This window comes from Electrona antarctica (assembly GCF_951216825.1).
Source record: "Electrona antarctica genome assembly, chromosome: 12".
NCBI lineage: Eukaryota > Metazoa > Chordata > Actinopteri > Myctophiformes > Myctophidae > Electrona > Electrona antarctica.
In genome coordinates, this window is record NC_136793.1 from 39,719,842 (window position 1) to 39,732,835 (window position 12,994).

General features: G+C 40.8%; 1 protein-coding gene across 2 annotated transcripts in view; it reads left to right on the forward strand.

Moving 5' to 3' along the window:
- Positions 1–7,856: 7,856 nt before the first annotated feature.
- bmp1a (bone morphogenetic protein 1a) overlaps positions 7,857–12,994 on the forward strand; it is a gene marked incomplete at its 5' end in the record, with an annotated part of 34,779 nt that continues 29,641 nt past the window's right edge. Inside the window, one exon of one of the 2 annotated variants that reach the window (XM_079516516.1) lies at positions 7,857–8,018. In XM_079516516.1, the coding sequence (XP_079372642.1) occupies positions 7,862–8,018 (157 nt within the window). The remainder of the gene's footprint in view (positions 8,019–12,994) is intronic. The other variant, XM_079516518.1, reaches the window with a different exon arrangement.

The window sequence follows — 12,994 nt, forward strand, 5'->3', positions numbered from 1 at the left end:
GTGGGTCACAGACCAATTTATACGGGTCAAGACTTGAGTAAAAATCCAATTTTGTATTCCTACATTTAAAATATATACCGGTATGTATTTTTCAAAAGTACACATTTTAAATCAAATCTAAGAAATTCCACGAATAAAAATAATAAGTAATAACCATCCCAAATGGCCGAACTACAAGCTTGCGACGCATTGTGCTCTTGTAGATTGGCTATTTTCACTAGTTTGGGTCCCGGGAAAAAGTCTAATCTCTTTTGGGTCTCGACCTGAAAAGTTTGGGAACCACTGCTGTAGACTTCCATCTCGAGCAGTTGGACCTGAGCGGTTCTGTTTGTGTGTTCTGCAGTCGGGCAGAAAGCCTCCACCTCTATAACGGTGACGCTGCGAGGACAGCCGAATAGAGTGGGATTGCTAAGCCAACCTGGTGAGGCTTTGATGCTGGCCAGGACCCCTGATCCCAAGGTGGGTTTCATCTTAATCATGAAAAAGCAAATGGGTCATTATCTGTTACTCTGATATTTTCATGTTGGTTATACTTTATTCGTTGTGATGTGGCATTTGTGGTCTAGCACAACAGGGCCATCGTGTTCGTTAATACAACATCTTTTGTGTTTCGATTCGGCACTGCCCACATGTCTAAAACTAAAACCAAAGCCTTTTTTGTGTCCATGGCAACCACAATGGTGGTAATTTTGGTAAATGAAACTGAGAAGATGCCATAAGTATTTTATAAAGTGTGTGTGTGGTGATAAGTGATAATTTAATATATTTTGTCTGATTCATTTAGCATAGTATTTTGTCTTAATGTACACGGTTATGATCACAACTTGATATGAAAAAGGATGGCATAAGAAGTGGATTCATGAGCTTCCTTTGCAATGTTTGTATTATGTATGTTTTTTTTAACAATAACATGCATAATATTTAATGTAGGCTAGGGGCTTAATGTAGACTAGTCATTCATATTTTGTCAGATATTCTTAATTTGCATCCGTTTCTAAACGTCTGCCAGTCAGGTAGGAAAATTGACACTGAAATGGGTATGTATAAAATGAGCTGTCCTTTAAGTTTCTTATAGAGCTAGAAAAATAACCTAGAAATAAATCTGTCCATTCTGTCTATCCTTGTAATAATCATGTCCTTCGCAAAGTATCATGGAGCCAGGACAGACTGTCTCCCTGTACCAGATATGCTTGCTCCATACTGCAAATTAATTTGAAAGTGTTTCAGGACTTATTTCACTGTGTCGCCCTTTACAGCCATGACTACCTCAGATTCTGCACTTCCCCTGTGAATGCCTGAAGTAAGGCCATCTGGGAGCCTTGGCCTACTAACAAGCTATACCTTGCCTGACATGAAGGATGCCCCTAAAGGTGCCCACACACCAATGCAACAGGGCTGCTTACTTTGTAACCTCTAGGGCTGTTCTCAGCAATTGTGGTTGGCAGCGATAAGACAATAGGGACTTTAAGCAACGACTGTTTTCAGGACGCCTCCGCTAGGCGGAAGTACGGGAGCTGTGACGCAATCGCCGTAGCTGTCAAAATCGTTCCCATGGTGACCAGCATGTGTCAAACACTTAAAAAAAAAGAACACCTTGTCGCGCATCAGCAAACTTGCCGATATTGCTTAATTATTACATGCGCTGGACATGATCAGCAGTGGAAAGAGGAAGGTGCTTGGGCAATCTGTTATTCTAAAACCGTTTTAATAAACATGGTTAATATGACATGGTAGCCTATTAGTGTTATTTCTTCATTCAGAGCATGCCAACACATTACACAGCATAAGAGAGGTGATGGAGCAATCGGTGTAAATGTATGACGGCTATAATTTCAATACATTACATGGCGTTGTAGACACTATGTAAGTGTAGGTTCTGCCGTAGTAGAAAGGGCTGCGACTGAGAGCAGGTTTACATGGTATGGTATGTATCGAGCACTGATTAATTTCCGGTTGCCGGAGCCGACTGCCGTAGCAGTCGTTGCTTAAAGTCGCTAGTGGCTGAGTGTATGCTGCTGTGGAGGACTCCGATCAACAGCTCTATACTAGAGATGGGACTCCTAATGCAAACATCTTGGAGTTAGTGGCTTATTTAGCTGTCTTCTAAAGCCTGATTTATACTCTACTATATGATGGTGTTGAACACTGAAAATGGAAGATTGAAAATGGCAGTAGATGGGCCATTTAGGTCAAGTATACTGCAAACACTTAACCATTTGAGAAGGACATTTTAAAGCCTATTATATGGCAACATTGTGCAGGTAATAACTATAATATGGTACGGTATAGCCTCCCTGTGTTACCAGAGATATTGAGAATTGCGACACTACCGTAGATTTCTGTTGTAGGCCTAATGAAGAATATTCATATATTCAATATTTTATCATTTATCGCCAAAACCAACTTAAATTTGTAATTTATTTAGGTGTGCTCTGAGATAACGAGAACAAAAAGTAATGCTTTTCCAATGGTTCCTAAAACTACTGTGTAGTTCCAAACATTGAAATCTTCATAATAGGTGTTGATGAAGCACACGCAATACATGAGTCACATGATCGTGGCAAGGTTGTTTCTATATCATTTTATAAATTAGGTTTGAGAACATATCAACATCACTGTTGCTTGTTGCAAGTTTAAATGTTTTAGTTCTGAATGTTTAATGTCGTAACTGCATTATTGTAGTTCATAAGTTATATTTGAGATACTTGCATATATACTGTACATAAGGGAGGGGAAGTTTGCATAGATTACAATTTCTTACCATATTTAATCACAAAATATAAACAGCTGGACTGATCAGCATCAAACTCGTCATGAATGCAGCCAGTAGGCCAAGGAAGACACTCCATCCCAATTGTTTTCGAATTGCTTCATGGTGGCGCTATACCAGGCCGCTTTATGTTTTTACTTTTTAAGTCATATTTTTATGGCCCTTTGTAATAGATGCATACTCGTGATTTCAACTGTCAGAAGACATCCTGAAATGTGGGTATGTTTAGATTTTTAACTTCTGTCTCATGTTGCCTTGCCACACTCCACCATTTAATACCATTAATTGTGAGAAATGTGTTAAAGTTTTACGGGCAACGATCAGATGATTTTATTTAATGACCAATACATTTCCCCCCATTATAATATAGCCTATGTATCCTTCCAAGAAAATATGCCATTTCTACGTAAAAGCCACTGTGAAATGGGTTCTGTGACTGTCAGATTTTATTGACACCAAAGTGTGGTGTCATATTGCTAGTCTAAAAATTGACACCAGTGCCAAAGCATTGGACAAGCTCAGTATACTTCTCAAACCCGCTTATTCAAGACATGACGACGGAGCTTATTCTCTTGAGCATGACTCCTGTTTTATTGCCATGTTTACAAGTGCAGTATTTACGGTAGCTACCCTCTCATTTGCTGACATAGGCATTTGTCAGACTGAGTGTTTTAGCTGTTTCCAGGCATTGTACAGTAAAACAAGCTGTCTGTCAGGAAGGGGAACAAGAGAGCTGCTGAAATGATAATTGGTGTCCCTGGCATGGATGTACGGTATTAGAAGAGTCCCAGGGTGTGGACTGGACAGAAATAACTATATGGAACACACACACACAAACCGTTATTGTGTTAATATTTCTTATTGGAAATGTGTTATGGGGGTTAATGTAGTATGTTGGGTTGAGCTTCCCCTCCATTTCCCCCTTTGGAGTAGGGTTGATTTGTGCACTGTTATGAATAAAATAATATTCTTAAAAAATAAAAGTTGTCAAGGCTACTCCATTTGATCAGAAAACCACTTGCTATTGCCAGAAGCAGAGTAAACGAGCTGGATAAGATTAAAGAATACTTGTACAGGTAAAGAGCAAGGCGGCGTCAGTAGTTTGAGGATGATCAATGCGGTACCTGATTATACAGCTGCAGACCCAGACCACAGCCACTGGCTGGAAGACACTAGCCTGGCTAATAAACCAGACCGAATCAGCCATTGGGAAAAAAATTGCCTGCCGGCGGATTAAGGTCTGGAGAGGCTCAATTGTACGCCCATTTCCTACACCAGAGAACTGGTGTGGCCAATCGGGACACGGTATGCAATATGGGCGGGCTTTGGTACTGTGACGTTCAATGCTTGAGACCTTTGACTGACAGTAGCTCTGACCAATTGCGTCAAAGAGAAAATGTTTGAACCCGCCCCCCAGGAAACAAGATCCATACACAGCATCTCCAGACTCAAATACCACACGACACGAATGATTTGAGTCTGGTTTATTAGCCAGGCTAGGAAGACACCAGCAGGTTGCAATTAAACTGGGCACTAAAAAGAAAGGGGCTTGAGAAAGTGGCCACTGGAGAGAATTGGGTTCTAAAACAAAGTGGGAATTTTAAGTCTTCATTTTATGAAGTATGAATCTCAAATGCAAAATCTTTAGAAATACAGCAATCATTTGTCATACTCTTTAAAGTGTAAATGTGTATATTGTTTATTTAAGAAATGAATAAACTTTACACAATTACTGAACATTTAATTTTCAAAAGATAGTTTTTTCCTGTTTTCCTTGTGAACATACTAGGTTTTAGTCTTGCCTCTATTTTTAAAGCTAGAATCTGGGACTCATTTTTATGAATAAAGGTTTTTCAAATAAAATAGTTTTGTTTTCTAAATCACAGTTCAGTTGAAAACATGAGCAGTAGACTTGAGGGTGCAATATCAAATACTGTCTGGCTGCTGGCACCATCTGAAGATGTTAAGTATAGGCTAATAATCCTCAACATGGTATGACATTTTCTTGAAGATGGCGACGTATGCATTTTTGTATATACAATTTAGGCATTAATCCAGAGCGATTTACAGTAAGCAAGATAAACATGAGGTCAATTTAAGATCATAGGTAAACCAGGAACCTATGATCGGTCTAACTCTTAACAGTACAATATCAATAAATTAATGATCTGTACATTGAAACTATACTGTAACATGCTATCTAAATTACATTTTAACTTTTGCATAAACCTGCAAGGCCGTCGAGGTCGAGTCATCAGGTTAATGGGAGTCTGCAGTTCTAACTGCAATGGGAAGTTCATTAAACAGTTAGGGAGCCAAAAGGGAGAAGAGTCTCGGTCTGGGACGTGTCACGAGTGGACCATTGTCCCAAATCTTTTAGGGATGCTCTGAGCCTCTGACAGCTTCTTTGTATTAGCTGATCTGAGCGAGCGGGAGGGGTTGTAGGGTTGGATCAGGCTTTGAAGATATGGGGGTGCTGATTGGATGTTACGTTCATAAAATATGGCATTTAAAAAAATAAGAAACAGGATTCCTGAATTGAACATGGGTTGTGGTCAGGACTGCAGGGGTCATTCCACAGCTCAGAAGCCAGGAAGCCTAGAAAACAACCTAATGCATTTAGGTTGCCAAAATAACAAAGAAGTGGACTGATTTAACCACAAAGCAATAATACTGTGGTTTGTGACGGGCTACTAAAAGTATAAAAGCCAAGATCCCAGCACAATTCAAAGCAATTAAAGAGTCAATGCAAAGTTGCAGTCTCCGAGGCTAATGCAAAGTTGAAGCATCTTACAAAGTCTACTTAATAGGACTTCATTGTTTGTTTAACACTGACAATTTGCTGTTTCCTCCCTAAAAGATTAAAAACACGTCATGACATAGGCTACAGTATGTGGCTTCCAGAACCACATAAGCAGACAGAGACACAGACATCTTACCTCTTTTAAGTAAATACTATGAATGTAGAAAACTTTTCAGTGAACGCCTTAGAAAAACTAATCGCCCTAATTTCTGCATTTATGCGTGTGTGTTTTTTCTCTTGCCTCCGTTACGTTCTAGAACCACTTCTTTCAGACAGTTGCCTGTAACCATGTCAAATTGGGTAACGTGTTGAAACACTAGGGCAAAGTAAATAATCTGGTACTGATTACAATTAGTAATCCTTGGGAATGCTTGAACGCATTATCATCTGATCATCACAATCTGCCTCTTACAGATCCAGGGGTACTGTGGTAGGCCACCCATCCTGGCAGAGATGTGTGCCATGGACATGGTACACACCTTTCTTGGTTGTCCCGATGATCAGCGGTCTCTTTTTCTAGTGATCTGATCCCTGATGCCAATCTGCATGAAAAGGAAGTTTTATTTGTTAATGACTCTGTAGCACAGCTGCCCTCGAGTGAGTGATCGATTTGCTATTGATCACTGAAATACCTGCAATTAATACTGCATGGTATACTATTTATGTCACCCTATTTATGTCACACTGTCAGAATGACTCCTTTGTGAGTGAGAATACAAAGCATCACTTTACCAGTACCATAATGACAATGCATTTTGATGGTGCTTATATAAGAGGTGTTAGTTCTATGAACAAACTATCAACAAAATGCTTCATAAACAATGGCTCTTAGTCATACTAGTGGAGTGTGTGTGTGTGTGTGTGTGTGTGTGTGTGTGTGTGTGTGTGTGTGTGTGTGTGTGTGTGTGTGTGTGTGTGTGTGTGTGTGTGTGTGTGTGTGTGTGTGTGTGTGTGTGTGTGTGTGTGTGTGTGTGTGGGGGGGGGGGGTACAGGCTTTAGTTTTAGACATACTATTGGTCCGACTGTCATTAGACCGACAAGGCGACAACCTACCTCAAACCACAAGCACGGGAGCAGCACATGTTCGACTGCACGTCCGACCGTTGTTTCAGCATGTCGGTCTGTTGCATCCTGTGTGTGTGACAATATGAAATATTGTCATATGACAATATGAAACATGACAATATGACAATATGAAACATGAAATATGACAATATGAAACATGATAATATGACAATATGAAACATGACAATATGAAAATATGACACATGACAATATGACACATGACAATATGAAACATGACAATATGACTGTTGGAACTGTTACCCCCACGACCCGATTCCGGATAAGCGGTTGAAGATGGAAGGATGGATGGATGGATCATGGAATGGATGGATGATGAAACATTAATTACAAACAGTTTAGTCAACTTTAAAAAATATTTTATTTCATGTATCCCTATATTTGAATGTGCCAATTGACTTAAATTAATGTGCTTACAACCAGCCATCTCATCTGTTAAAAATTATAACAGAAAAGGGTGGTTCAAAAAAATCTCCTCACCAGTCGTGGTAGAATTATGCTATTCCTCACAATGTCAACAGGTGGCGCTTAAAACACGGATTTTCCCTGATAAATGACTGTTAATGAAATGTGTGTATCAGCGCGCGCGGCGCGCATTCGGTGCGGTGAGTGGGTTCGAGTCGAGTGCGCGCAGTTTGCTGTGCGTGCGTAAGTGCGCGTTTTTGCTTGTTTGTTGTTGTTTGGTTGCTTTGCGCTCATGAAAGGTCAGGTGTATGTAAACATTAAGAGATAATAGTAAATAACTATATATAAAAAAATCTTAAATGACAGATTCCATTTGATCGTAAAACGTTTATCATACGTTGTTTTTTTCTTTTTTAATAGTTTAGTTTTTTCCCCAGTCTACTCTATATGCCCTATGATGCACATGGCCACCATCAACAAGAAAAGACATGCATTTATGCCCCGTGGAGCTGCCATTATCATCAAAGTTTGCAGGCAATCTGCACTAGCCCGGAGCACGGCTACATGGGCGAATCACTGCCCAGAATCAAGACATTGTGGAAAGGCTGATTTTAAACCCGCCCTCCGGAGAGATCTCATTTCCCCAAAAACCTCCCATTTTCTCTCTCTCTCTTTCTATCTCTCACTCACTCACTCACTCAACTCCACTCTCTCTCTCTTTCCTTCTGTCCCTCTCCCTCTCCCGTTCCTCTTTTTCTTTACCTTTATGCCTCGTCTTTCGTTGTATGTATAGCCACTAGATGACTAGAATCATGGATCTCACAACGAGATGTTTGGTTCTTCTAGCCTGTCTTTCCGTGATATTGGCAATCGATTTGGAAGCGATTGAACCAAGCTACTATGTGGAACCCTCTGCCACATCAGATGTGATCGACTACAAGGATCCCTGTAAAGCTGGTAAGCCTTTGCAACGCTATTTACCTTATTTCTGTGGAGGTACAGCATGCTACGGATTGCTTCTGTGTTTGGAAGCTTGAGGAGATCAGCCAGGGATCCGCTTCAGAACATGACAGTGGTGAATTTAGTTTTTAAAGCCCTTTAAAGAACATCATGTGCATGTATTTCCCCCAGTGCCACAGTTTCTACAGTTTATAGCCTACAGTTGATGTCCACACTGAGTTGCTACGAATAACACAACTCGAATAGTGCACAAATAAGAATTAGGGGTAGAAAGAAAGACAGAAATCTGAGGAAATTGCCAAAACACACAAGCCCCCCCCCCCACGTTTTATTTATTTATTTTTTACATCCTAAAAGTTGTTTAAGTTGTTTCAGCAAAATGTGGGCATTGGTTATCAGATTTGCATTATTTTCCAACCACATGTGTTGATATTAAACACGTGCATTCGCAACTTATTTATAATTGTTTTTGAGATTTTGGCTTCCCATCTACCTGGTTTTGTCAATGCATGAATAGTGTGCCTTTTTCACCCTAACCGGTGGCTGTTCACACGACCACTAAAACAAAGTGGAGGAGGGGAAGAGTGTACAAAGCCTGGACATTTAAGCACATGCACAGCCACAGAGCACTCCTGGATTGTTGTGTTTTGTTCAGTGTGTTTGCCTAAACTAGCATAAATATTGTGCTCTTATTGTCGGCTGTGTACATAAACCTAATTTATTATTTCAATTATTGTGACAAAGTTGCAGCAGCCCCCATCAGTTGGCCAGAGCCTATCTTACTTGTCACTTAAATCTGGAGTTTTTGCTGTGAACTCACTGTCTTGCCAGATCCCTATGGGGAATTTGAACAGATTGTGTTTTCCATCTGGTGGAAGTATTCAGGTTACAAATAGATAGAGCTGGCTTCGGTGAGTTTGGTCAAAATGACCTCTAAAGTCCTGGACGTGTGTACTGATTTATATGTCTCCTCATAACTCTTCTGACATTTCTGCTTCAGATTTTTTTAGTTGATGCTTTATTAAAATATAGACAACTCTCAGCGCTCTTCTCTCCACTCTGATCTGGCTCCATCATATCTCCACTTCGGACAGACAGGCAGAGTGAATGCAGCTGCCAGTGCATTTGTTCAACATAAAGATTGTGCAACTTCACAGAATGTTGTGGTTTCATGTAAACAGTACAGAACTCTGACTGGAGACGAACTGTGCTATTTGCACGCAAAAAGTGAAGAGGTTACTTCCTGTGCTGTCTTTGCTGTTTACACATCATGCGTTGTGTGAGTAAGATCCTGCTAAAGGTTGTTATATCATTAGTCATGTCAGTTGTTGTACCAAATTGTTTTGCGCAACTTTATACTTGCGTAAGTATAGATCGACAGTGATGCAGTCCGTGGGCACTTGTTAGGATTGGAGACCTCTGCCAGAAGTAGGCCTACACACTGTAGATGACGTGTTGTCAGAGTGTATATACACTGTAAGTGTCTTGTTTCCTTATTCTGTTGAGGCATAGTGATTCACTCCCCCCCCCCCCCCCCCCCCCCCCCCCCCGCACGAAGGGGGGGCTTCATGGTTGTTTAAGATTTGAATGGCAAATCATTCACCCTGTAATCATAGTTTCATATAATCAAGTATCATTGTATTGTTTATGGTTGATTATGCACACTTGTAAAGAGAGGTGGCTGGGAGAGTCACAAATACAAATTGACACAGTTTGTGACCCTCACATCGTCAATCTCCCAACACCCACTTGCTCTTCTGCTTTTAATGTTTTAAATGCTAACTTGCACAGTGCTCAAGGTCTCTTGGCCCTTTCTTGCTCGCTCGCTCACTCACTCACTCACTCATGAGTCCTATTCTCACACTTACCCATCCACTTACTGTACTCAATTCACACACTCATTCATTCACACTGAGTGACTAGCTCACTCACTCACACACACACTCACACACTCACACACTCACTCACTCACACACACACTCACACACTCACACACTCACACACTCAGTGACTCAGTGCCATCACCATTCACTTGATTAGGTATGTTCATATCTGAAAGAAACATGTGACAAATAGACCCTGGTATAGTGTTTCTGAAATATCTTTGCTTAGCGCAAACGCATAGTATATTGATTTTCGTTTCCTTTTCTCCAAGTACATTGCTGAATTGAGTCTATTTGATCTGTCTGCTGCCCTCAAGGTCAGCATTTTCTGTCATCCTGCTTCCGTTCAGGAAAGTGCTGTGAAAGTTTTGAATGCATTGGTAAACTGTGAAGACTGAACTGCTGATCTCTTTCATGGCTATTACCCTTTACGCTCCGCTTACCTGAATAATTCAACACCTTTTAAATGTAACTTTTCCATTTGACAATTTGATATAGTGACATAAGAAAATCCAAGGCATATTAGTATTGTTGAGATGAGAGCGATCTGAAATCTTACGCAACAAAAAGGCCTACCTTCTGGTCGATCAGTTGGGTAATTGACTGCAGGATAATCCCTTTTTATTTTTGACATTTGATTCAGTGAAAATGAGATAAAAAGAGATTTTAATTCTAACCATAAAATACTAGGCTATATATCAGTTCTCATCTTTGGGATTAGTCAGTGGTTTCCCCCCACAATTATATCTAATTTACAGGGGCTTAAACTGTAACTCATAATTACACCACACACACACAAGTGTACTGACAGAAATTAGTGCTTCAATAGTATTGAAGTAATGTTTTCTACATAGACAGTTACCCAATGGAAAATTCCTTCGTTCACAAAGCTCCAACCTTGGCAGCATCCCAGGAAGTCATTTAAGACTCTTAACAACCCACTGGGATCAGATCCACTCATTTTCTATATGAAAAATGTATGAGAGCCAGAGCCAGTCACACTCATTGTCTGCTGCGTGAGAATTATATATTTTCATGAGAGCAGAAACTGACTCGACATGGACATGTAGTTTTGCATTTATTTATGAATGTATTTTATTTATATCTTAATCTTCTTAAGACTCTTGCAATGACAATGTTACCCATCTTTACTGTCCACTGTTGCTATGTAATAAAGATGCGGTGGTTTAAAACTTTGGAGACTCTGGTTTGCTTCCTGCATGTGAGTTCCTTTGCTGCTGCGGCTTCAGCCAGAGGTTTCAGCTGCAGGGAGGGCGAGGTTCGCAAGGCAACCTGAAGCGAACCTCCTGTCCTCTCTTATGCAAGCGGTTTTCTTGACTCCCTGGGCCCCTGGGTTCCTCTCCTCTGACTGACTCTCGGGCACTTCACACAGACTGTAGGTCATTCACTTCATGCCAAGGGAGAGTACCGCTGGACAGTGCAGGGGCAGGACAGCCACTCCACACCATAGCAGCCCAGGTGAGGTGAGTGCCGCCTATTCAGATGGGGGTTGTCTATTTATCTGTGGTCTGTTTACAGCCTGTGAGGAATGCATACTGTCCACACTGAGTCTGTAATCATCCGTCCTGCTACCAGTTATAGTCCCTTGTCCTCAATCGTGTTTATCATGGCGGGTAGAACGGTATAGGGATCTTTTGCATGACTGGAAGTTTAACTTCTGAAGTCTGTAAGCTGGAATATCACCAAGCTGTTGCTGCCGTTTGAGTTTGGAGCCTTCAGTGGGTGAAATTATTGTTAACTTAAAAAGGAAAAAAAGTTTCCCTTGTCTCATGTGGATGTTTTGTTGTTGGTTATAGTAGACCTAAATGTAGCTGCTGTACTTGTCCTATGTGCCTTAATACACTGTAATTAGACACAGCAGTCATTAATGTAACATTAGAGATGGGTATGGAAATATACATCTTTGAGGTTAATTAGTTAATAAAATATAACTTATTATTTGTAAAAAATGAATCAACCGTGCATTCTGTGTACCTCATCTATGCATCATTTGTTTGTTTAAATTGTCAAAGTGATTTAAAAAGCTTTTAGTGGTGAGCTGATTAATTGTGCACACACTTAGACCTTGTAATTGTCTCCACCAGGCCAAAGGCATGGGGAGAGAGTATGTTTTGCACTCCGTCCGTGTGTGTGTGTGTGCGTCCGTCCTTCCTTCCGTCCGTCTGTTACCAGCTAATCTCCGGCACCGTTGGCCCGATCCATGCCAAACTTTGCACACACACTCTCTGGATGCCAACGACGAACCTCTGCCCCAAATATTCCTCAACGGCCTGTTATAGCGCCACCATGAGGCCGATTTAGGCAAAACACATTTCTGTAGATTACTCGTACACATTTTATCCATACATCACACAATTCGGTATACACTATCTCCATAGTCATGTGATCAACACGGATCTGCACCATTTCCCATCTTCCTTCCTGATTGGCTAAGATTCGCTTCCAAAGCTCACATGATTGGTCCGTTTCGAACAAAATGCCACAAATCACAAACGCAGTGTGCAATTTCCGTGAAATTATACACGCACATTTCCACTAGGCTGAGGACGACATGACACAATTTATTTTCCAAACCAGCCTCATGGTGGCGCTATAACAGGGCAATTCCTGTTTTTACCTATAACTGCATCGATCTGTGTACAACTTTGTATGCGCACTCCCTAGAGGCCATGGAAAAACATTTTCCCTGCATCCCTCCACATCTGCCGGTTATAGCGCCACCATGAGGCCGATTTCTGCAAAACACATTGTTTATATTAGTCGCACAGATTTCATCCAAATCTCATGCAAATCGGTATACATGATCTCTGTAGTCATGTGATCAAGACGAGTCTGTTTGATTTCTCAGATTCTACACTGATTGGCTAAGATTGCCTTCCAAAGTCTTCAGGAGTGGCCCGTTTTGTCCTGCTCATCCAGAATTCTATCCTCAGAGATGCTATGAGTGATCTGGCTCTGCATTTCCTCAACAAAATGAAGAAAATTGTTGCAAAAAAACAAACAAACATGTTTATATCACTCCTAAACATTTTGCCAAACATCACACACACTCCTATCCTCCTGGTGGAG